The 26,690-nt window shown below is 44.8% G+C and overlaps 1 protein-coding gene across 1 annotated transcript in view; it reads right to left on the reverse strand.

Annotated features, from left to right (window-relative positions):
- The window catches only part of SEL1L3 (SEL1L family member 3), a 108,317-nt gene extending 82,102 nt beyond the window's left edge, over positions 1 to 26,215 (reverse strand). Inside the window, 2 exon segments of the mRNA NM_001206556.2 lie at positions 8,650 to 9,220; positions 26,051 to 26,215. Coding sequence (NP_001193485.1) covers positions 8,650 to 9,220; positions 26,051 to 26,215 — 736 coding nt within the window.
- Positions 26,216 to 26,690: the final 475 nt, after the last annotated feature.

Consider the following 26,690-nt stretch of genomic DNA (forward strand, 5'->3'; position numbering starts at 1 on the left):
ACCAGAGCCAGTGCCTGGAGGAGCCTGCCTGGGCCCCCCACCTCATACTATTTGTTAAATGTTTTGAATATCACCCTGAGTGATATTTAAAAATATATATATCACCCTGAGTGACATTAAAAAAAAAAAAAAGATGAGCACAATAAAGGACAGAAATGGTATGGACCTAACAGAAGCAGAAGATATTAAGAAGAGGTGGCAAGAATACACATAAGAACTATACAAAAAAGATATCTTCATGATCCAGATAATCACAATGGTGTGGTCACTCACCTAGAGCCAGACATCCTGGAATGTGAAGTCAAGTGGGCCTTAGGAAGCATCACTATGAACAAAGCTAGTGGAGGTGATGGAATCCCAGTGGAGCTATTTCAAATCCTAAAAGATGGTGCTGTGAAAGTGTGCACTCAATATGCCATCACATTTGGAAAACTCAGCAGTGGCCACAGGACTGGAAAATGTCAGTTTTCATTCCAATCCCAAAGAAAGGCAATGCCAAAGAGTGTTCAAAGTACTGTACAATTGCACTCATCTCACACACTGGCAGAGTAATGCTCAAAATTCTCCAAGCCAGGCTTCAACAGTATGTGAACCATGAAATTCCAGATGCTCAGGCTAGATTTAGAAAAGCCAGAGGAAGCAGAGATCAAATTGCCAACATCCACTGGATCATCGAAAAAGCAAGAGGATTCCAGAAAAACATCTACTGCTTTGTTGATTACGCCAAAGCCGTTGACTGTGTGGATCACAACAAACTGGAAAACTCTTCAAGAGATGGGAATACCAGATCACCTTACCTGCCTCTTGAGATATCTGTATGCAGGTCAAGAAGCAACAGTGAGAGACTTTATTTTCTTGCCTTCAGTCTTTCCCAGCATCAGGGTCTTTTCCAATGAGTCAGTTCTTTGCATCAGGTGGCCAAAATATTGGAGCTTCATCTTCAGCATCAGTCCTTCCAATGACTATTCAGGACTGATTTCCTTTAGGATGGACTAGTTTGATCTCCTTGCTGTCCAAAGGACTTTCAAGAATCTTCTCCAACACCAGTTCAAAAGCTTCAATTCTTCAGCACTCAGCTTTTTTACAGTCCAACTCTCACATCCATACATGATTACTGGATAAACCATAGCTTTGATTAGATGAACCTTTGTTGGCAAAGTAATGTCTCTGCTTCTTAAAATGCTGTCTAGGTTGGTCATAGCTTTCCTTCCAAGAAGCAAGTGTCTTTTAATTTCATGGCTGCAGTCACCATCTGCAGTGATTTTGGAGCCCAAGAAAATAAAGTCTCTCATTGAGAGAGTCAGACACCACTGAGTGACTTTCACTTTCACTTTTCTTTAGAGATAGTCTTGAAGCAAAGAATTCATTGTTTTGTTGTTTAGTCACTCAGTTCGTGTCTGACTCTTTGCGACCCCATGGACTATAGCCCACCAGGTCCATCTATCCCGGGGATTTTCCAGGCAATAATACTGGAGTGGGTTGCCATTTCCTTCTCCAGGGGATGTTCCTGAGGCTAAAAGTCTGTAAGGGGAACTTGGAGGAAAATAAGCTACGATTTTCCGACACAGAAAAGTAAAGTTAGAATGATGATAACTCAATCTTCTTTCCAAAGGCAGGACACTAAACAGGCAGTGGTGATTGGGAGTTTAATTGTCCTTAAAGCCAAAGCCTGGGAACAAAAAATTCTACTTTCTAGCAAGTATGATTTAGGTTGGAATTTCTCACTGCAAAGGGCACTAGGCAAAGAAGTGAGTGACTAAGAAAGCCTGTAAGATGTTCAACACTAGGAGTCTTAAGAATAAATAAATTCCACTCCCAGGAATTTATCCTCCAAACATATTTATTTGTGTGCACAAAGATACACATGCAAAGGTGCTTACAGAAACCTTGTTGCTAACAGTAAAAGACAAAAGATGACCTGCATGACCATCAACAGAGGACAGGGCAAATAAATTATGGACTGTCAGGCAATGCAATGCTAGGAAGCTATTGCAAAGAATGTGGTCATGTTTCCTGTACTGACATAGAAAAAATTTCTGCCATATTGTTAATGAGCGCAAAGCAGAATCTTTAGTATCTTCCCAGGTGTGTAAGAAGAGAAGGATCTATCAGCCTAATGATTATATGGGCAGAGAGCATCCCTGGAAGGAAACACAGAATCTAGTGTTATTGAGCTTGGCTCTAAGAAATAGGACCAAAAGACTGGGGCAGGTAGGAATTTACTCTTCCCCCAGAACTTTTAACACTCTCTGAATTTTTTAACCAGGTACATGTATTACTTTGTTGGCTACAAGAGAAAAGAACATCTCTGGACATTTCCATGGAGGCAGGGAGAAGGAGACTGCCACATGCAAAGGCCTGCCCCGCCCTGGGCGCCCCGGCGGTTCAATCCACTTCAAAGAGGCAAAGTCCAGTGGCTGAGGAAAACAGGGTGATTCATGTCAGTCAAAATTCAACTTAGACAAAAGTGTATTCCTTCTAATTTAGAACCTGGGTTGGAATTGTTTTAGCATATGTCAAAGAAGCAGCTTAGCAAAGTTGAAAGAAGCAAGAACTTGGACTCCATTAAACAAGTTCCCAGAGCCTCAATTTTCTCCTCTGTAAAAAGAGAATGAAAATACTGTCCTCCCCCGGGGCTCTTAAGAGGGTTAAATGAGACACTGCGCATGGAAAAAGTGACTTGAAAATCATAAAGGCCAATGCAGACACTAGGCATTCATTAATGGTATTACTGAAAAATCCAAGTCTACAGTGATTACCTGGGGGAAAGAAAGCAGTCTCTTTTGTCTCTAAGAGTGTCACATTTGTAGTTCTTATAATTACAAAAAGCATCATCATATCATTAACTTGAATTGTTCCACTGAATAAACTGATATGTTCACAGAGACACGTAAAGTCTGTCTCCAAAATTTGAGTTAGTCTTCTATGACTTTGTTGTAAACGAGTTTTGTTATAAGGAAATCTTACTTACAATCCATTGGGTCTGAAAATGAGAATGAATTTTTAGTGAAAGGACAAGAGAGTGGAGAAGAAGGAGACTGCCAGTTTCTGACCTAAGAGGGAAAATCAGAAAAATCTTCGTCTAGGTAGAAGTACCAGTGCAGCAGACATAAGAGATCCCTGGAGGAGGGCACGACGGCCCACCCCAGTATTCTTGCCTGGAGATCCCATGGACAGAGGAGTCTGGTCGGCTACAGTTCACGGGGTCACAGAGTTGGACTGAGCACGCAGCAGGTGGAAGTAGAACAAAATGCTTGCTACATCTGAGCATGGCATCTAAGGAACTCCAAAGTGTCGCCCCAACTTGCCTTTCCAATCTTCTTTCCGGAACTGCCCATCTCACACTTCAGACTTTACCTGAACAAAAGCTCAAGTGTGGCTACTCCACACTTCCACCTGTGGCAGACACTGGTAATCAATCCACATGGCGTCTCTCTCACTAAGCACAGACTCGGCCTCAGAATCTTCCTCAGCACTGTGCTCTAGGTAGCCACCCCCATTGCTCTGAGCTGGCAAGCAAGATGAAACCCATTTGCCATCCCTCATTCCAAGGGTTGCAGGCTCATCCCCATTCCCTCGTCAGACTGCATTCCCTTCTCTCTTTTTCCTTCCGCCTGGATGTGCGTGCGTGCATGCTACGTTGTTTCATTCATGTCCAGCTCTTTGTGACCCCATGGACTGTAGCCCACCAGACTCCTCTGTCCATGGGATTCTCCAGGCAAGACTACTGGAGTGGGTTGCCATGCCCTCCTCCAGGGGATCTTCTCGACTCAAGGACTGAACCTGTGTCTCTCATGTCTCCTGCGCTGGAAGGTGGGTTTTCCTTTATTCTTTTTCTGACTATGGAAACTCTACTCTTTCTTAAAATTTCTGTTCAAATGTCACTTCCTCTGTGAAGAACCCTTGCAAAGGACCTAAGATGCAGATTGCTCAGTAACTTTTTTCTATGAATAAGTGACTTAAATAAATAAATAGCTTCACGACATCCCCTGGCAATATAGCTTAGTAGTTAAGTGTGGTGTTTGGGAACCAAACTACTTGAGTTCAAGTCCTAGTTCCATCATTAGCTGAGTAACTTTAGACTAATTACTCTAGTTCTCTGAGTCAGTTTCCTCCTCTATAAATTATGACAGTCGTGCACTGGTATTAAATTAGATACTTGCACAAGCACTTAGCACAGTTCCTGGCACACAGTGAGTGCTCAGTAAGGGAAAGTGACTGTTACTATTGGGAGCTGTGTTTACTTCTGGATAACCACGCTAAAGAGAAGGACCATGTCTGCGTCTTTGAATCTCCAGACTTAGTAAAGAAATTGGTGCAGGATGGGTCTTTATGGAATTGAACATGATACACATAAGGGGTGGTGAGTACCAAGAGAGAACTAGAGGAAGCTGGAGGGCAGAAAGTTAGTTTCTGATTTGAGAATCAAAAAAGGAAAGAAAAGAAGAAACCTTTGTGGAGAAGGAGTAGAAAATTTGAGCAGACTACTGAAATATGACTATGATTTTGCTAGGAAAACATGCAAGATGGCCATGGGGCTGGGAGAATGTTGAGGGTAGGGGCAGGGTGGCAGCTTCCAGTAAAAAGAGATTCATTAGCCAAGTCATACAGATGAGTGATCACAGACTGGAGCTAGAGGGCAGGTGCAGGGTGAAGGTGTGCTCATGTGTAGTTGCAAAGGAGAATCACTGCAGCCGTAACCAGTGCAGCAAAACGGTCTCCACCCAGGAAGCCTCAGTGTGTACAGGCCCTACGGAAGGCACACAGCTGACCCCACCCTACACGCTCCCTACCATAGCCATGTAAGAAAGCTGTCACAGTGTGATGGTCACATATAAGCTAAGAGAGAAAGGGTCCTTGCCTCTTGGCTAAGAGCCCTCATCCCTCAGTCAACAAGCAGTTGTCATGTGCCTGCTGTGTACAGGGTGCCACACTGGGCACCAGAACCAGACAACCCAGGCCTTGTGGAGCCTGTGTGCTAGTACAGAGACACTCCACAGGCAAATAAACCATTCAGTATATTCAATTACAAGGCCTGGGGGTGCTAAGGTTATGAAGGAAATAAAAGGTGGATACTGGTGTGGCGGGAACAATTGGGTAGGGCTGCCATCTTAGATAAGGTGGTCTAGGATGCTGTCCCCAGTAAGATGACATTCGTGCAGAGGTTGCAAGGAGGTAAGAGAGCAAGTCACACAGTGATCTAGGGGAGGAGCATGTTTGGGAGAGGGGACAGTGATGCAAATGTCTCAAAGTGGGAATGAACTTGGTATATCAAGGGAGAAGCAAGCAGGCCTGCATGGCTGGAACAGGTGGGCAAGGGGGAGTGTGGCAGGAGATGAGGCCGATAAGGGGACAGGGACAGATTCCACAAGCCATGCTCAGGGACGTGGGCGATCCTTCCCTACTCCATCAGGGAGGAGCTGGCTACAGGGGCCACTGCATAGGGGGACAAGGGCCAGCAGGGAGGCCATTTGCAGACTGCGGCCAGAATCCAGACAGGGACAATGGTGGCTTAGACCAGGATGACAGCAGACACGTGGTGAACAGCGACTGAATATGAGGTCGGGGCTGAAGATGGAGGCCGCAGGGCCAGCTGACCTCTCACAACAGAACGCGCAGTCCAGGTGCGCCCCTGGAGCCACCAGCCCCAGCGGTTTATTTCTTTCTCTGGGTGAGCTCATGCGTGAGTCAGGCACACGTGTGACAGGGCAGCGGATAAAGCCCGGTGTCCTCCCCCGGAGGGAACAGACAATCAGCGGGCCCCAGGCAGGGTGGATCTCTTGGCCAAAGGCAGGAACAGGTGCACTGGCAGGGCACATGGCTGAGCCTTGGCACAAACGTGTCCTGAAAGGCTGCCAGCTTCTGATCCGGGGTAGGTTGACCCAGCAGGGCGGGACGGAAGCCGGCTGCACCTCCACCCAAAATCAGCCCACCGGCCGGCCTGGCACAATCCCAGCATGGGAGATGAGCTGCAAAGAGTGTCAGGGTGCACAGATCTGGCTCTGGAAGCCTAACTGAAGGCTTTAGGTGGGGGCGCTCCAACCACACAGACAGAACACGTATGCACCGAGACTGGGCTCTCTCTTCATAAAGAGAAAAGAAAATGCAAGCAAGTCACAGGGGGTACTTAGTTCAGACACAGAGCTCTTGCAGGACAGCAGGCACTTGACACAGAAAATGTCCCCCCCCACTCCACACCAGGGCTGGTGGCAGACTGCGATGGGGCCAGGCATGAAAGCGCCCCCGTGGCGCACTAATGCCACCTTGTTGTTCGGACTTGACTCTTGTTCTTCAAGAGCAGAATAAAGAAGCCCCCGCTGGGAACCAGCCAGAGGCCTGGCCCTCTTCCATTGCGCCGCCGATATCAAGAACAAAGGTCGTTGGCACTGTCCATGGGGCTTGCGGCAGACTCTCTTTTGATTTCCTTTTTAAGACAGGGAGGGGAAGTGCTCCCCTTTCCTGGTGAACAAACCTCAGCCCGGCAAATAGCTGGTTTCGCGGGTGGATGGAGCCCCCCCTCCCATTGTCAGTGACTTTGACTCTTAGAAAAGGTTTTCTTCTGCATTATGCCTTTATTAGACTGGTTCTCGCCCCAAAAGTAATGGTCTGAAGGAGATGCGGAAAAACAAAACCCACTGCGCTGTTCCTGAACCCAGTGACTACTGAGAAGGAACAACAAAAGAAAGAAAAGCTGTTTCGCATTTTAAGGGTATGTTCGGGCACCCTAAGAACTCAGCCAGTTCATAAATGACTTGATTTGAAAACTTCCAGCTTGCGATTCAGTCATTCTTCAATGAGAAATATGTGATTTGCCAAACATGAAATGGAATCATTAAGCCCTGACAAAATCAATCGGAGGCAAAGCAAAACTGTGGCTGCTTGTGCCCCGTGTTGCCTTCTCCTTAACAAATTAGGAATCCCCGCGGAAGGCATTCCAGACAGATGCTAGCATGGGGCCCTGCCTGGAAGAGGGATACACGCTGATCATCAAAACGCATGCAGCTTGACTATTTCGGAGGTTTAACTGCCCATCCCACCCTACCCCCAAAGTGCACAGTCACACACACACACATACACACACACACACACACACACAGAAAGAGAGAAAGGGGATTCTTCTTCTAGATTTTTCTACATTTAAAGCACTGCTCAGACATAAGCCAGACACAGAAGAGGACTATAAAATAAAATGTGGGATGAAATTGTCTAGAACTATGCACACACAAAACTGCTTGTAAAAACAGGTGTACTCTGAAGAAGGTCTGCAGTCTAGTTAGGAGTATTAGATCAGTGTCAATTTCCGGGTTTTGATATTGTACTCTAGTTATGGAAGATGTCAGTTAGGGGAAGTGGGGGGAAATAAACAAGGACTTGATCCCATTTTTGCAACTTCCTGCAAATCTCTATTTATTTCAAAATAAACAATGCCAAATGTGTTGGTTCTACAGCAAGTGGCCTCTGACCAACTATATACCACGTGGTTATTCTGGTCCATTCTGTTTTCATTATATGCCGGGTTGTTTGGGAGTGACCCCAGGAAATATCCACTGCCATTGGATTTCCCCCATCCTCCAAGTCTGCCTGGGGGTCCAGCCACTTCAACTCAAAGTCCCACCAGCTCTATCCTTGCTCCAGGGATTCTCAAGCTTTAAGGTGCATCAGAGTCATGGAAATGTATTTAAAATGTGAATTCCAGGGCCGGACACCCCACAGATCCTGTCTAAGCAGGAAATGGGAATCTGCATTTGCAACAAGAGCCCTGGGTGATTCTGATACAGGTGATCCTAGGGTCCCACTTTAGCAAACATGACCAGGCTCCGGGTGAGTGCCTGGGAGCATGCCTGGATAGGCTCCCTGTTGTAGGATGGGGAGAGAGCTGGCAGGCACTCCACATCCACATAGCAAGGTGCCCCCTGCAACAATGGAGAGAACTATAGCCCTCTTCTTCCAAATGCACGTAGCCAGTGATCTCCAACCCCAGTGCTTAAAAAAGGCTGAAAAAAAGCATAGGAGCCTCCTCTATTGATCCCTCAGTGGCTGTGACCCTGTGACATTTGGGTTAAAATATAGAGTTTGCATTCTATCATCATTATGCCTACTACTTTTTACTGAGTGTTGATTATGTGTTAAGCACATCTCATTTAATTCTCACTACACTACTCTGAGGGAATTGTTATTTATTATCCCATTTTATGGATAAGAAAACTAGGTTCTGAAAATTCCAAAGTTACACTGGCAGAAAGTGGCAGAGACAGGAGTTGAACTCAGGTACTTGGCTGACAAGCTAATGCTGCACCAAAACTAACACGTGAGGGCTTTTTGAGGGACATGAGGAGGAAGATTTTCCAGATCCTTATTTCAGTGGCACTAATGTTCCTCTTCAACGTAAAGCATATTCAAGCCTCTCAAAGCACCCTTTCATGACCCTCTGTCCCTCTCTCACCTCCATCTTCAATCCTGTTCTCTCCTACTCTTTCTCTTCTCACACCTTTTCATTTTCTCCCTTTTCTCCCCAAAGTCCAAAATTACAGACTGTTTGCCTTGTGTCCCCCATTTCTAAGATAAGAATTTTCTCATACACTCCTCCTCCTCCCATCCAGGCTGTCTGAAGAAATGAGCATTAGGTTTCTAGCAAGGCAAATGACCTACCATTCTCAAGAGGACACTGGGGAATCTTGTTTGCTCGAAGGTTCCAAATATAATCCATGTTCCACTCAAGGCACACTTGATGATCTTTGAAAGGGCGTTCAAAAGGCGGGACAGTCTTCAACAGCGTGTAATTCTTTGCTACAGCGTGTAGCAAATTTTCCTCCCATTTAACATTCAAGTCCCCACTGCTATATTGGTGAGTGATCCAGGCTCGTAGTATCACCACAGATACTGAAATGGAGTGTCTGATGAAATAATCATCTCTGTAAACCATGATGCTCGGGAATTTCACATGTACGATTTGTGTTCTGCTGGTGTGAAGATGTTTCTCATTCTTCCACCTTTTTTTGTACACGGGAATGCTACTTCTGAACTCAGATGAAACAACTGCTTCCAAATTGACAACACAAGGCTGAGAGCATAAATACTCTACGGAGACTTCAGACACATTGCGAACATTCCCTTCGAAGATGGTGAAATAAATAAAGTCTTTGTAAGCCACACTTTGCTCTGCTCTGGGTATCACCGACGTTGTCAGCGAAGTCTGCCTGCCCAAAGATGGTACAAAGTTCTGAGAAGAAAAAAAAAAAGAAGTAAATTTAAAAATGATCATATTCTTGTTAATTTTCATTTTAATTGCTTTACAGATCTTCTCAGGTGGCGCTACTGGTAAAGAACCTGCAAGTCAATGAAAGAGACATGAGACACAGGTCCCATCCCTGGGTCGGGAAGATCCCCTGGAGGAGGGCATGGCAACCCACTCCAATATTCTTGCCTGGAGAATCCCATGCACAGAGGAGACTAGTGCGCTATAGTCTATAACGTCTCGAAGAGTTGGACTCTACTGAATCGACTTGGCACTCATGCACATTTGCTTTACAATGCTGTGTTCATTTCTACTGTACAGCAAAGTGAATTGACTATACATATACATATATCCCCTCTTTTTTGCATTCACTTCCCATTTAAGTCACCACAGAGGGCTGAGTAGAGTTCCCTGTTCTAGACACTATGTTCTCATCAGTTATCTACTTTATGCATAGTATCAGTAGTGCACATATGTCAGTCCCAACCTCCCAATTCATCCCACCACCCATATTAACAGATACATGAATCATTATATTCCTGGAAGAAAAAAAAATATCCATTTACATCAGGCAATGAAAGTGGAAGATAAAGGATGTCGAAAGCACTACCAAACAATTGGAGAAAAACCAACATACACACAAGTGAAGATTAGGCCATATTAAACTCTCTCCCCAGACTGAGTAGCATCTGCTGATCAAAATGGGACTTTCAAAGCTACATGGCAATCATTCCAGAGTTGGTTTCCAAATGGAGGAGCTAGTTCAGGGCAAATCCTGAACAGTAGCAGTGAACATGCCTTAGAGTGGAAAAGAGGCAGTCCAGCTGCAGACATTTTCAAACTATTGTCCTGACTTCAAATGGTAGTCAAAAGCAGCCAAATGAGACGATGGGAGAAGAGTTCAAAGTGGCGCCCGAAAGAACACATATCAGGGATGCCAGCCTGGCCCCTTTTTCTCCATAAGTTCTGAGCCAGGACAAGCCTACATTACGAATAAGCCAGCAGGAAGTTTCTATTGCTCCAAATCACACATAGGCAGGCTCGGACCACAGACTGTGTTGTCTGATTTTTTTTCACCATGGATGGCGCCATATGTGCCAAGAAAGATTTTTAGCTGTGGGTTTATCTACATGTTTCAATGATGAGGCCCTCTCAGTGTAGATGTTCCTTCCAGAAAAAAATCTGGAAAGTTTTGTCATGAAATCAAGGCAATGGTTTTTGACTAGGAGGCACGGATAGATGGCTGATAAGAGCTCTTCTCTAAATGAGACTTTGTGATTTAGACATCCAAAACACAGTCAGCTCAGTTTAGTTCAGTCACTCAGTCATGGCCAACTCTTTGCGATTCCATGAACTGCAGCACACCAGGCTTCCCTGTCCATCACCAACTCCTGCAGCTTACTCAAACTCATGTCCATCGAGTCTGTGATGCCATCCAATATCTCATCCTCTGCATTCCGCTTCTCCTTCTGCCTTCAGTCTTTCCCAGTATCAGGGTCTTTTCCAATGAGTCAGTTCTTCGAATCAGATGGCCAAACTATTGGAGCTTCACCTTCAGCATCAGTCCAGGGAATATCCAGGACTGATTTCCTTTAGGATAGACTGGTTGGATCTCCTTGCAGTCCAAGGGATTCTCAAGAGTCTGCTCCAACACCAGTTCAAAAGCATTAATTCTTCAGCGCTCAGCTTTCTTTATAGTCCAACTCTCACATCCATACACGACTACTGGATAAACCACAGCTTTGACTAGATGGATCTTTGTTGGCAAAGTAATGTCTCTGTTTCTTAAAATGCTGTCTAGGTTGGTCATAGCTTTCCTTCCAAGAAGCAAGTGTCTTTTAATTTCATGGTTGCAGTCACCATCTGCAGTGATTTTGGAGCCCAAGAAAATAAAGTCTCTCACTGTTTCCATTGTTTCCCCATCTATTTGCCACGAAGTGATGGGACCACATGCCATGATCTTAGTTTTCTGAATGTTGAGTTTTAAGCCAACTTTTTCACTCTCATCTTTCATTTTTATCAAGAGGCTCTTTAGTTCTTCTTTGCTTTCTGCCATAAGGGTGGTGTCATCTGTTTATCTGAGGTTACTGATATTTCTTCTGGCAATCTTGATTCCAGCTGGTGCTTCATCCAGCCTGGCATGTCACATGATGTACTCTGCATAGAAGTTAAATAAGCAGGGTGACAATATACAGCCTTGACGTACTCCTTTCCCTATTTGGAACCAGTCTGTTGTTCCATCTCTGGTTTTAACTGTTGCTTCTTGACCTGCATACAGATTTCTCAGGAGGCAGGTAAGGTGGTCTGGTATTCCTATCTCTAGAAGAGTTTTCCACAGTTTGTTGTGATCCACACAGTTAAAGGCTTTGGCATAATCAATAAAGCAGTAGGCGTTTTTCTGGAATTCTCTTGCTTTTTCGATGATCCAATGGATGTTGGCAATTTGATCTCTGGTTCCTCTGGCTTTTCTAAATCCAGCCTGAACATCTGGAAGTTCATGGTTCACATACTGTTGAAGCCTGGCTTGGAAAATTTTGAGCATTACTTTGCCAGCATGTGAGATGAGTGCAATTATGCAGTAGTTTGAACATTCTTTGGCATTGCCTTTCTTTGGGATTGGAATAAAAACTGACCTTTTCCAGTCCTGTGGCCACGGCTGAGTTTTCCAAATGTGATGGCATATTGAGTGCAGCACTTTCACAGAATCATCTTTTAGGATTTGAAATAGCTCAACTGGGATTCCACCACCTCCACTAGCTTTGTTTGTAGTGATGCTTCTTAAGGCCCACTTGACTTCACATTCCAGGATGTCTGGCTCTAGGCAAGTGATCACACTGTCATGGTTATCTGGATCATGAAGATACCTTTTTTGTATAGTTCTTCTGTGTGTTCTTGCCACCTCTTAATATCTTCTGCTTCTCTTAGGTCTATACCATTTCTGTCCTTTATTATGACCATCTTTACATGTATGTTCTCTTGGTATCTCTAATTTTCTTGAAGAGATCTCTAGTCTTTCCCATTCTATTGTTTTCCTCTATTTCTTTGCACTGATCACTGAAGAAGGCTTTCTTATCTCTCCTTACTAGTCTTTGGAACTCTGCATTCAAATGAGTATATCTTTCCTTTTCTCCTTTGCCTTTAGCTTCCCTTCTTTTCTCAGCTATTTGTAAGGCCTCCTCAGACAGGCATTTTGCCTTTTTGCATTTCTTTTTCTTGGGAATGGTCTTGATGTCTGCCTCCTGTATAATGTCACAAACCTCCCTCCATAGTTCTCCAGGCACTCTATCAGATCTAATCCCTTGAATCTATTTGTCACTTCCACTGTATAATCATTCGGGATTTGATTTAGGTCATACCTGAATGGTCTAGTGGTTTTTCCTACTTTCTTCAATTTAAGCCTGAATTTTGCAATAAGGAGTTCATGATCTGAGCCACAGTCAGCTCCCAATCCAAAACACAATAGCGAAAAGGTTACTGTGGACCCCTTTACTCCCATTGGAATGGTTACTATTAAAAAAAAGAAGGAAAACAAAGGACAAAATTTTGGAGAACATGTAGAGAAATCAGAACGCTTGTGCATTACTGGCGGGAATGTAAAATGGTACAGCCACTGTGGAAAACAGTACTGCAGTCCCTAAAAGAATTAAGCAGAGAATTACCATATAATTGAACAATGCCACTTCTGGGTCTATACCTGAGTTGAAAGCAGGGACTGGAAAAGATATGTTCATAGACTTACAACCAGCTTCATAGCAGCATCATTCATAACACCAAAAAGGTAGGTATTCTGAGCTTCCCTGGTGGCTCAGACGGTAAAGAATCTGCCTGCAATGCAGGAGACCCAGGTTTGGTCCTGGGTTGGGAAGATCCCCTGGAGAAGGAAATGGCAACTCACTCCAGTATTCTTGCCAAGGAAATCCCATGGACAGAGGAGCCTGGTGGGCTATAGTCCATGGGATCACAAAGTTGAACTCGACTGAGCAACTAACATTTTCAAAAGGTATAAACAACCCAAATGTTCACTGATGGACTGACAGATAAACAAAATGTGGTACAGACATACAATGGAACATTATTCAGCCTTAAAAAGGAAGGGAATTGTGACACACATGACAATATAGATAAACCATGAGGACATTATGCTAAGTGAAATAAGCCAGTCACCAAAGAATGAATATTGCTTGATTCCACTTACATGAGTTACCAAGAGAAGTGAGATTCACACAGATAGAAAATAGATTGTTGTTTACAGGGGTCAATGGGGAGGGGAAATGGGGAACTGTGCTTTAATGAGCACAGAGTTTCAGTTGTGCAAGCTGAGAAGAGTTCTGGAGACGGATGGTGGTGATGGCCACACAACAGTGTGAATATACTTACTGGCACTGAACTGTACATTTTTAAATGGCTAAAACAGTAAATGTTTTGTTATGAATATTCTCACCACAATTTTAAAGTAAAAGGTCACTGTAGTCTTCTCCAGAGAAGGAAGAAATAGGGAGCCCTTTTTTCAGTTCTGTAGGAGGGGCAAAGGTGGATCGCACACAGAGCCTGGGATCAGGGAATCACATTTGCAAATAGCGGGGACATGGGACAGAACATGGGCAGCGCACCAGTCAAACTGAAAGCAAAACCCTAAGGGAACACAGCATCAAATGAGAGTCATTTTGACTGGGGGCTCTGGGACAGATTTTGTGGCGGAAATGGCATTTCAACAGGGCTTTGAAGAGTTCTTTAGGTAGGGAGGCAAAGGGAGAACACTACAAGTGTTGTGAACAGCTTAAGTAGAGGCATGAAGGCAGAGAAACATGGCTGTGCGAGGGTCCAGCAAGCAGCTGGATCTGGCCAGAGAACAGAACAGGGTAAAAACACAAAAGGACATGGGAATATGAGGGTGAAAAGAAAAGCAGAACCCCAGCTCTGGAGAACACCAAATTTTAGCCCAAGGAAGGTGGACTTGTATTCTACTGACAGTAAAGAATCGATAAAGGTTTGAGTATGTATATTTGTAGAAGCAAATCCTAGAAGAATTTGGGGGTCAGAGGGTAGGGGCATTTACGCTTTTGATAGTGCCTGATTTCCGTCCATGGAGATCACGCCCACAGCAATACATAAGGGCAGGTGTCCCCACTTCGACCAGTACAGTGTACTATTGGGCTTTCTGATCTCTGTGAATCTGTGAATAAGTGAATATTCATACTCAAATGTGTGCAAATAAAGAAGGGGGTTGTGTTTCTATTTTAGAGCACTGATAGTCGTGTAGAAACAAGGCTAGCAATCAAGAAAAATGAGCAAATGATACTATTCATTGATAAGAAAATTCTCACTTATAGCAAGAAAAAGGGAAATTAAAACCACACTGACAATGGAGAAACAGACACAGAGAACAGATTTATGGACACAGGGCATGAGGAGAGGGTGAGATGATTGGAGAGAATAACATGGAAACTCACATTACCATGTGTAAAATAGAGAGCCAGTGGGAATTTGCTATACGACTCAAGGAACCCAGACAGGGGCTCTGTAACAACCTAGAGGGGTGGGTTGGGGAGGGACATGAGAGGGAGGTTCAGGAGGGAAGGAACATACATATACCTGTGCTTAATTCATGTTGATATTTGACAGAAATCAACAAAATTCTGTAAAGCAATTATCCCTCAATTAAAAAATAAATAATTTTTTAAAAATATTTTTTAAAAATTAAAAAAATACTACACTGAAATGCCATTTTGAACCTAGGTTCACAGAGATAAAAAAGCCCAATATTACATTGCACTGGTCGAAGTGGGGACACCTGCCCTTATGTATTGCTGTAGGCATGACCTCCATGGACGGAAATCAGGCACTATCAAAAGTGTAAATGTCCCTACCCTCTGACCCCCAAATTCTTCTAGGATTTGCTTCTACAAATATACATAGTCAAATTTGTGCAAACTGATCTATGTATGACTTTCCACTATAGCACTATTTGTAACTGCAAAAGATGGAAAACCTAAATGTCCACCAAGAGAAAGTTGGTTTCATAAATGATAGTACATCTGCTCCTGGAGTACTAAGTAAGTGAAGTCGCTCAGTTGTGTCCGACTCTTTGCGACCCCATGGACTGTAGCCTACCAGGCTCCTCCATCTGTAGCCTACCAGGCTCCTCCATCCATGGGATTTTCCAGGCAAGAGTACTGGAATGGGTTGCCATTTCCTTCTCCAGGGGATCTAAACACCTATTCAAATCAGGAAGATTTCCTGCAGATAATGGGATGATCTCCAGTTGTTTGCTTGTTTGTTTTTAAGCAAATTCAGAAGTGCAACTTGACTTTTAAAAAAAGGAAAAAATATATACACTTTTGTTTCTGCACACATAGCACTGGTTGCTCACGTGGAGAAGGACCAGGTGAGCAGGAGAGAGGGGAAGAGTGAGACCTGCACTGTCGGTCTTTACTTATCTTTCAAATTTTGTGTCACATGAATATTTCTCCCCTAAAAGTCGGGGTTTAGGGCTGGGGGGAAAAACAACCATTCTAAAAGATGAAAATGGAAAATGCAGCTTCTTCAAAAGGCAGAGGAATGTTAGATGAGCCGGCCACATGGGAAACCTGTGGGAAGAAACACCTCAAGACGTGGGTTCAGTCCACACTGCCCGCCCCTGCAAGGTGAAGTTTAACTGTTTTATGTTATCATGTAGACCTCCAAATTACAAGAAGGGGAATAAAAATTAAAATCATCGTATAAGTAGAGAATATTAGAGCAGATGAATCCTTGGTGATAAATCAGCTCACCCCATTTTTCAGACAAGGAAACGGCAAGCCGGAGGGGACGTTCTCCAACATCCCACAACTGGAGGCTTAGCCGAGTCAGCCCAGACACTCGGCAGCTCCTTCTCTTCACACCCACCCCGAGGTTCTCCACTGTACAGCACACACCACGAGACCAGAGATTTGCCATTTCACTGCTCCCTGAGAACTCCAGGCTGAATTCTGCTTTTGTATGAAGGGAGATACAGCCAGCATTTAAACAAGTGAGGGTTTATTCACTTGGCCAGATGTGCCAAGATGTGGCCCCCTTGTTAAGATCTGAATCGAACTGTTAAGCCCCAGCAGAGTTTAGCTGAAGCCAGGGGCAGCCAATGCTAATGGAAGCTGGACCAGAGTGGTGAGCATGGGTGAATAACACTCCCCAGTCCAAATGCCCACTCCCCCAATCCCTGGGGCTTCCCTTCCTCAGCTCCCTGGAAGGAGACATTTCCTTATTTAATGATACAATAGGGAGCAGAGTCCAGGATATACTGTGGCTTGTTAAATATAATTGTGTCCCTTCTCAGAGAATGACTTAAAACTTCTTCCTCATTCTTTTTACATATACTTTAACACTTAACCCAGGCCCTGTTCTCCACTTCAATTTTTTTTATAAATCACTTAAAAAAAATTTTTTTATTGGAAGGTATTGCTTTACAATATTGTACTGGTTTCTACCATACATCAATGAGTCAGCCCCTCTTGAACCTCCCTCCCATCTTCCACCCCATTCCACCCCCTAGGTTGTCACAGAGCACTAGGTTGACCTCCCTGTGTCACACAGCAAATTCCCACTGGCTGTCTATTTTATATATGGTAATGAGTATGTCTCCATGCTACTCGCTCAGTTCATCCCATCCTCTCCCTCCTACACTGTGTCCACAAGTCTGCTCTCTATGCCTGCATCTCCATTGCTGCCTGGCAAATAGGTTCATCAGTAGCATCTTTATAGACTCCATACACATGCATTAATATACAATATTTGTCTTTCTCTTTCTGACTTACATCACTCTGTACAATAGGCTCTAGATTCATTCACCTCGTTAGGAATGACCCAAATGCATTCTTTTTTAAAGCTGGGTAACATTCCATTGTATATATGTACCACAATTTCCATATCCATTCATCTGTTGATGGACATTTAGGCGACTTCCATGCCCTAGTTATTGTAAAAAGTGCTGCAACAAACACTGGGGCACATGCATCTCTTTTGATTACAGTATTCTCAGGGTACATACCCAGTGGTGTGATTGCTGGGTCATATGGTAGATTCTTTAAATCGCATTTTTATTGCTGATGCTAGGGACTCTGGTAAAAACCTCTTCTAAACAGAGCTGTCTGATTTCCTTACATTTCATTTGGGAAGTGCAGTTAATAATAATGTTCATTAGTTTACATCCTATTGCTAAAAATGCCCCAGCCCACTTTTCTGTGTTAGTAAGTGCAGTATTGGGTTAAATATAGTTTCACTTTTCCTTGGTAACACACAACTTTCCACACCCCAGGCTCCTCATCGTGGAGATGGGTGGTGACAGAGGAGAATGAAGAAGGTATGGGGTATTCTCTCAAGGACCTTCCCTTGAAATTCTGTTTTTAAGGAAACCTCCATATACTCATTTGAAGATCATTTTATTCTCACTGGCTTCAGAGTCTCAAGTGAAGTAAAAGTATATTCCAGGTTGACAGGTTCTGGATGTATGCTATCTGATACAGTAGCCACAAGTCATACTAAGCACTTAAACTGAGATGTGTTATAAATGTAAAAGATACAATGGATTTCAAAGACTGAAGACAAAAAAGGATGAAAAAATCTCATTAATAATTTTTACACTGATTTCATGTTGTAATAAGTGAGTCAAAGAAAATGCATTACTAAAATGTGATTATATGGCTCGGATTTGTGGCTCACGTGATATTTCTACCCAATAGTACTACTCTAGATTTGAAATCAGAGACATTTCCTGTAAAAAAGAACCATCTGGTAATTCTTTAGGGTTTCTCTGCCACTCAATGTTCACCTAGTGCATTATCAAGAAAGCGGCCATTGACAACACACAAGCCAGTGAGCATGGCTGTCATCCACTGCAATCTTGTTTACAGAAAAAGGCAGCAGGCCAGATTGGCCCAGGGGCCACAGCTTGCAGATCACTGTCGTAGACTGTCAAGCCTTTACTCTAGATAAAGTTTTTGTATCATTAGATACTGTCATTTTTATGAAAATGTGTTCTCATGTCGTTATTTTGAATTACAGCCATTTGGAAAGATGACAAGATCATACAATAATCAACAAAGACCACTTAAAGTGTTAGAGTTTTAAAGAACACAGAGATACACTTTATAAAGGAATAATCACATAGGAGAGATGAGATGAATAACCCAATCAGGCATCATTTTCCTATATGTGTGATTGATGAGGTTTGATTTGTTATTTTGCCAAGGGTCTCTTGTGGGCATGTTGACATCTTGCTCATGTTTCTTTCGCTAAAAATATAAGATGAGAAGTTGGAGCTAGGCTGAGAAAAGATAGAATTTCATGGACTGACACAGATAATTTGAGAAGTATGAGTGTCATCTGGGGAACAAGAGAAGAGCAACGTCAGGAATAGGGCAATATTCTTAATATGATGGGGATGTGCTGGCCCCAAAGAGGACCTCAGAGTCACCGTTAGTGGTTTGAAGACCATGGTTTAAATCCCCCAAGAAAGTGTTACAATCTTCAGTCTTGTGGGCACCTATGTGATGTAGGCAGCTGGCATCTTGTGAGTTGGAGCAGACCCAGTGGGCAGCTGCTATGCCGTGAGTCGTGGCTACCTCTGTTATGTACAAAACCAACACTGATTAGTGACACATCACACTCTAAATATTGATTAAGCTGAAGCTGATTTCCTGGCTCAAGTCATGTGTGTGGTTATGAGCTATTTTCTGCCAGGAGAATAAGGCAATTAACTTGAAGAGTTTCAGCTACGGGCATGACACGTGTCCAACCTTCATAGGTATTTTCACATGCCAGGTCGCATTAACATAAGCTAAAAATTACCCCAAACGTTCCTTTCTTTAGATATTATAAAGTCAGAGTCCATGTCTTATTCATTGTTATGTGCCGGCTTCTAAGACAGAGCTGGGCACATATAGAGTTTGGCTAAGTGTTTCTTGATGAAATAAAGTACCAGACATGGGCATTTTTGCCAGAAGCCTCAATGGTCCAACTCGGATCAACTGCCCCACAGTCCTGGAGGCTGCTGCATATATATCAAAGGACTAGATCCAATCTTGAGTTCCCACCACCCTTTCCTGACATCCACAAGTTCTTTGGTCATGGAGGTGGACTGGCACTTCCTTCCATGTTTTCCATCCAGCCTCATTAATCTCCTTCCAAAGAGCCCTTAACCTCTGGCATCTGACCGGGCCCCTGGGTGTTGGAGCTGACCTGGGGGACTGTGAGTGAGGTCAGAGAGGGTGGCGCTCCAGCACTCATCATGTTCCTTTGGGGTGGACTTCTCCCATATCTTTCAAACAACTGCCCTACAGTCTAGAACTTTTCCATTTTTACATACCAAAAATACAAATTAAAAAGTTTTAGATTTCCTGTCCCTCTAGCCTCTGTTGGACTCCTTCTTATCTGGCAAGTTTATCCATGTTAATGGGATAATGAAAAAAAATACTGCACTAATGGCATATATCTGCATTTCTATGCCAGTTTGGAGGAGATCATGCCTTAAAAACAAGGCCAAATGCCCTGCAGCTCATAAGCAACATAGTTGGGGTGTAAAGGACACTGCTGTGCCCCTCAAATGATCATTTAGGCAGCCACATCCACGTTCCACCCACACACAATGGAGCTGGGCTCAAGCCCTGAAACATCTGTTTATACCAGAAGGAAGCCCTAATCAAAGTCAAACTTGACAACAGTCCACAGAGTCACAAAACATAGATTCCTTTGTCTTTGTCTAATTATGTGTGTTTTGTAATTTTTAAAAAAGAAAGAAAGAAATGGGTCATTCATGTGTGTTCCTAATAATAGACCCCAAATTGGAAATATAACTGCATTTCATTCAGCCTGAGAATCAAGAAACAGATGAACTTATATATCTTTTGGATGAACAAAAAAATCTATCAAAGCCACCTAAACTTTTTTTAGGATGAGTGCATCTCATTCCTTTAAAAATCAATAAGAGGAAACTCTATTCAAATAACCTTCGCTTGTTCCAAAGAGCTGAGAAAACTTGGTTCTTCTCTCTATATGATCCACTTATTAGTTAAGGAAGGGGCAGAGAGATAGAAAATCTTAACTCGCCACTTTACACCTCGCTGTGGAAAATTCATTTACATTTACACATGCACATGAATATATCTGATTGTAAACAACACTTGACCGTTTTTCTCATCCCTGTCTATTCTACCTCATGGGCTCTTAGGTAAACCTTGGCTCTTGAGCACCTTCTCTCCAAACTGGCTGGATCAAACTTTCCATAGGTCAAAAAGGCAATTGCATTGACTTAGAAGGCCCTTGTTTATGACTTCTGCCAACTAGAAATAAGCAAAAATTCTGTTTATGTCAACAAAGCATGCCATTAAGCAGAATGAACAATGACGTCAACATGGACTTCAAGGTTAAGACAAGCCTAGGGAAACATTTCCCGGCTGACCCAAGTGCCTTCCCCAATCAATACTCCTTGCTGACCTAATACTCCTCTCTCCCATTTAATATTGTTTGATATGCTATTTCTTTCTAACACACATTACAGGAGGGTGAACAAGGTTGGTTCAGTTTCATTTCATTGAGTACCTACTATGCGTGCTGGGACAAACGCAATTTAGTCTTCTCATTCACTTCTAACCTCATCCTCTCACACTAAGTTGCACAGAAGGTCTCCCCTCTAACCTCACAGCAGCTCCATGAGGGACACAGCATTACAGTTAACAGAAGAGGAAAAAAATGGATTCAGAGAGGGTAAATAACTCATCCAAGAGCAACCAGCTACTAAAAAGCAGAACCAAAATTCAAATCCATAGCTGCTGACTCCAAAGCCTGTGATGGTGTGCCTCCTGCCTCACAGAAACGCCCAAAATGATGCCTTTAATGCACTCACTTACTTCTATGCCTATCATCACTTTCTGGTTACAGGTGGGATAGTCTTGAGACTTGGCTCACTCTCATCTTAAAAGTGGTGGGTGAAAGGCTAAAATGCCATCAGATCACCATGCATGCATTACGTCTGGGGAGGGGAGACATTATCTTATTCACAAACACACACACTGCACTGAGCCGACTCCCCAGTCCAGGTCAGCCCTTCTTCGGGTGAAACTAGGAAACCAATACTAAGCCGCCAAAGCAGAACCTCCTCAGCAGTTCCTCACATCCTGCATGCCCTCCTGCCCTCAGTCCCTTTCCCCAGGAAATGGGATGAGCCATAAACAGGGTAACTGAATTTGCTTCAGGCTGCTGCTGCTGCTGCTGCTAAGTCACTTCAGTCGTGTCCGACTCTGTGCGACCCCACAGACAGCAGCCCACCAGGCTCCCCCGTCCCTGGGATTCTCCAGGCAAGAACACTGGAGTGGGTTGCCATTTCCTTCTCCAATGCATGAAAGTGAAAAGTGAAAGTGAAGTCACTCAGTCATGTCCAACTCTTAGCGACCGCATGGACTGTAGCCCACTAGGCTCCTCCATCCATGGGATTTTCCAGGCAAGAGTACTGGAGTGGTGTGCCATTGCCTTCTCCGTGCTTCAGGCTATTTATGGTCTACTCCACTCTATCCATCTTCTCCATAAATTGCCTGGGTTTTTTACACCTTCTCTTCTACCTTCCCTCCAGCTGCTTCATTCAGCCAACTAGTGGCTCCTACACTGTTGCCAACAGGCAACTAGAAGGAAAAGAAAGCAGGAGGCAAACACCACCATTTGGGAGCTTTCAGGGGCTGTGGTTGGGAGGCATGCGGAAGCTATTGGCTGATGTGAAGTTTGAGGATGGTCTGTGCATTTCAGACATGCATAATTACTTGCACAAACTGGATAATTGAGGGCCTCTATACCTTGTTTTGAACTTCCTAGGTCCTGTGTTACACAAAGCAAGGAATTAATGAATACTTCTAAAGGGGTAACTGACGGTCTGTGGCTGCTTACGGAGAATTCTGTACCAGACTCTGTCACAGTCACTGTCTGCTAATGAGCCCCACATACATCTGTGACGCTAACGCACTTTTGTTTCTCTGTCCTCTGGTTGTCTCACAAGTGCAAATGTCCACTCGGAATATTTCAGCTCTACAGACGACACCAATACCAGCCGCTGTGAGATTTGTTTTCCCATTTAAGAAAAACAATTATACATTCGAGACTAGAGTTCAGAACAGACAGAACTGCCTTCTACAAGTGCCATTGTCACAGACGGGGCTGGGCAGCCTCAGGTCATTCTAGTCACGTCTGGAGGAAGGGAAGAGTTAATGATGACCGAGACTGGCAAGGGGGTCTGTGAGGCTGAGCAAGACCTCTATGGACCACACCAGTCAGCACCCGTGACGCCAGTGGAAGCGGTTTCCATTACCTTTTGTTTTCAAGGGCCTCAGCCTCTCTGAGGAGACTCTCTGCATCTTGACCTTTGGCGACCTCAGAATTTTTTTGGCAGCTGCTGGAACCAGGGATCATCTTTTCAGAAATCTGCTTGGCATCGTTCCGTGACTTATCTTTCAGGCCTCGTCACAATTATTCATGCTTTGGCAGTATCCTAGCTACAGTCACAGTACTGTTCTTGGGCTGCTCCTGAAGGTTATTCTGTCCCAGCCAGTGGAAGAGGAATGTGCCCATCACCTCAGGACCCTGGCTCCAGGAAGCATGCCCCCCATGAGGGCAGGAACTTAAAGGCATTTGTTTAGAAAGCCACTCTGAACCTTCAGCCCTTGTGAACATGTATGTAGGTAAGGATGACACGAAAGAGGAATCAGTCCCCAGATCACCAACAGTTTGTCTTTGGAATACATTCCAAGGCACACTTGGCTATACTCACGGACACATGTTCATACAGACTCAAGTGCTGAACTCGGCCAGCTGCCTCTGGACTGTACAAGGACCCCATCCTTTACCTCTCCACTGTGATGGCAAATATCTCCTGACTTTACCTTTTTTTTTTTTTTCTCTTTAGCATTCTGCTTCTACTCTGTGGCTGGGCTTCCTGCTTTGTATATTTTAAGCTACTTTAGACATGACCTCACATCCTGGCCCATCTCACAGTAGCTGCTAATTTTGAGACTTTACTAATGGGCCATACATCTATGAATGAGGGGAATGGGTTACAAGTAGCAAAATCCAGAAGGCAATAAGCTAGAAGCCAATGGCTAGAACTGGGGCTCTGGAAGGAGACAGACTTGGGTTTCCACCTTGGACTACCTGTGTGTCACAGGGCAACTAACATAATCTCTCTGAGCCTCAGTTAACTCATCTAAATAGGGATCATACTAACTCCTACCTCACAAGGTTACTGTTAAGATAATGGTTACTGTTAAGATAATTGGATAATGCATATAAATAACCTATCACAATGCAAATTACTAGTAGTGGTAGTATTACTATTATTATTTAGGTTTCCAAATTATGGGATAGCTTTCTTCCTCCAGTGTCTACATATTTCTGAGGTTCTGCTTAGCTATTCTGCTCTCTACCCTCCACCTGTCCACCTCTCTGTCCTGACCAATCACTTTCTCTAGGAAGCATCCCTAGATATACAAGATGCACACAATTATGCATTTTCTCAGTTGTTTCATGATTTTCATGCAGCTGTTTTACATTTTCCCCAACTTGCAATTGAATTTCTCCAAGGTCAAGAGGGGTTACCTTTCAGCAGTTTCTCTGGTAGCACAAAACCTCTAGAGCAAAATCTCTAGCCACTGGCTAGACCTTTAGAACAAAAGGTTAAGTCCACCTTCCAAGTCACCCTTTTGCTTCACTGGGTTTTGCAAAACTTTCTCATTCAGTTGCAAAATGGCTTTCTTGTTTATCCAAATCATTTTTCTTTTACAGTAGCATATCTGAAGCTCATCTGAAGGAAGCACACACAGTCAGGAAGCACTGACATTTCTCTTTCCATGATAATTCCAAAATTCATTCCTTCTTTGTCTGCCAAGACATTCATCCATGCTCTAGTTATTTTCCACCTTAGAGTATTTTCTATAATCTTTCTTTTTGGAGCCCTACCTTACCACTTCACTAACTCACCATAGTCTGTACATAATATCATTTTTCTCCTCTCTGTGATCGGTTCTCTCAAATCCCCCTTGGTCCATAGAGAACTTTTACACTTGCTCCATCATCTGTCTCTGTTCCTGTGGACCACTTAGGCTTTTACTGCTCTCTCTTTTTTTTTTAATTTCTTGTAACTGTCAAGAAGCAGTCTCTCCTTGCCAGGTCTTGGGATTTCCATGTGGAACTTTCCTGATGGCTCGTCCATTAATGTTTCACACAGTGCTCTACTACATCATTTCTGCCTCTGTGGGTAACCAGTGCATTGTGGACGGGAATCATCTGTTTACACTGAAACCCTGTCATTTGTTATGGCAGTTTTATTTATGAGCCTGTGTGCTATAACCCTGTGGCATAAATATTAAATAATAATATCTCCTGGGTGAAAAAAATCATTCATGTCAACTGACAACTTCTTATAAAAATATGAACTAAAGCCAACCACAAAACCTGGTACTGGCTTATTTTATAATATGAGGGAAAACATGGGCTGCTCAACAGGTAGATACTAAAGCAGAATTACAACTTGCATTCTTACATCCTCTTGCTTCAGGGAGTGAAACATCCAAGAAGTAAAGAGTGAAACATCCAAGAAGTAAAGAGTATCAAAAGAAACTTGGGCTGGGTGGCGAGTTTCTCTGGAATCAAATTCTAATTCCTGCCAGTTCTTAAGCAGTTTTATCCTTCAAAAAGAAAAGTCTCCGAATAATGACAATGCCACATAAATGAAAATAATTCTGGACAATGACACTGCTCATTTTTTTTTCTTTTTAGTATTCTGTGAATTTCCTATTACATCAGTTTCATGATTCAGCATTTTCCATTTCATTTATTTACAGTAATATATGGCAAGATAACCCAAGATTTCTGCAGGACCCTGGAACATAAGGTAAGCTGGCCGGACAGAAAGGGTGTTCCCTCCTGCAAATTTACTATTGTTTAGGAGAATTCAAAGCAGAAGAAAGAAAGCTACCAAAGGAATTGAGGAATATTTCCCCACCTTGTTCTGAGGGTCTAAATTACTCTGGTATTTTAAATGAGTTGGTTTTAAATAATAGGTTACTGCCATTTAGTTGATGACTAAAGCAGAAGCCAAGAAGTGTGCAAATTGTAAACGGAACATGCATGAGCCGAGTGTGTTCTCTGAAATAATGCTCAAGACGCAGCTGAAGTCTCCACTCTGGCGGTAAGCGTGTTACAAAGAACTAGATTTCTTTCTGGCATCCGCAACTTGGCAGGAGTGATCATGGAGGAGTTGAAGAGCGCTGGAAATACTAGGCTCCTCGCCCGATGCGTCCGCACAAAACGGTCCGGGCCATGAAGACCGGGTGGAAACTAAAAGGAGGGTCGAGGCGGGTGGCTTTGGCGGAGAGCAAGAGGCGAAGTTGGGTACGGGAAGGAAAGGAGCCGCGAGAAGATTGTCAGGGAAGCCCAGGACTGGCGGGGAGGGGGCTGGAGAGCCGTGCGCTGCAGGGAGGGAGGAGACGCGGGGAGCGAGGCTCCCAGGTGAAGTGGGGAACAGGACCGGGTCTCCAGAGGAATCTGACTCGGGTCTAGAGCGGGTCTCGGAGGAAGAGGAACGGATCCCGGCGAGAGTGCAGCGCCGCAAGTCCGGTCCACGCACCCGTCTCTACACCCCGGGTACCCATCCCAGGTGCCGGGAGCGCCCGGGCTGCGGCGGCGAGGAAGAGACAAAACTAGCCGCGCCGTACCCGCCCGCGAGGCGGAGGTCCCTGGTCGCCCCCACCCGCGTCCCCGGGGCCCCGCGCGGAGGGGAGGACCCGGGCAGGGTCCGGCGCTCACCAGGTAGCAGAGAAGGAGCAGCGCGCAGGCAGGGCGCCCGCCGAGGCCCGGGGGGACGCCGCCGCTCGGGGGTGCCATAGCTGCGGCCCGGGGGCCGACCGCAGGCGGCGAGGGCTGCTGCTGCCGCCGCCGTAGCCACCCGAGCCCCGCGCCGCGCCGCTGCATGGCGAGGCCGCCCGGATCCGGGCCGGAACAGGTCACCTGGTGCAGGGACCGGCCCCCGCCCGAGGCGCCACCTTCCCGCCCGCCCCCGGCCGGGCGGCCGCCGCGCGCGGGGCCACCTGCCGCCGGACCCGCCGCCGCCTCCACTGCCGCTCCCGCCGTCGCCGCCCCCGCAGCCCCAGCTGAGCGCCGGCTCCTCCCCGCCTCTCAGTCCACGTTCCCTCCCTCCCCTCCGCTCCCGGCCCAGCCCGCCTCCCGGCCGCTCCCTGCGGCCCCCGGGCATCCACCCCAGGGGGCAGCCCGCGCCCACGCAGGTGGGGACCGACCCCAGCCCCGCCCCCTGACCGCCGCCCCCAGTTACCGGCCCGCTCCGCTTTGCCTTTCTTTCCTTTTCTCCCCAACCACCGCCCCCCCAACCCGCCGCCCGCCTTCCGCACTCTTTCTCTCCGCGATCCCTCTCCCCTCCCTCCGTTTCCCA

The sequence above is a fragment of the Bos taurus genome, chromosome 6, assembly GCF_002263795.3.
Source record: "Bos taurus isolate L1 Dominette 01449 registration number 42190680 breed Hereford chromosome 6, ARS-UCD2.0, whole genome shotgun sequence".
NCBI lineage: Eukaryota > Metazoa > Chordata > Mammalia > Artiodactyla > Bovidae > Bos > Bos taurus.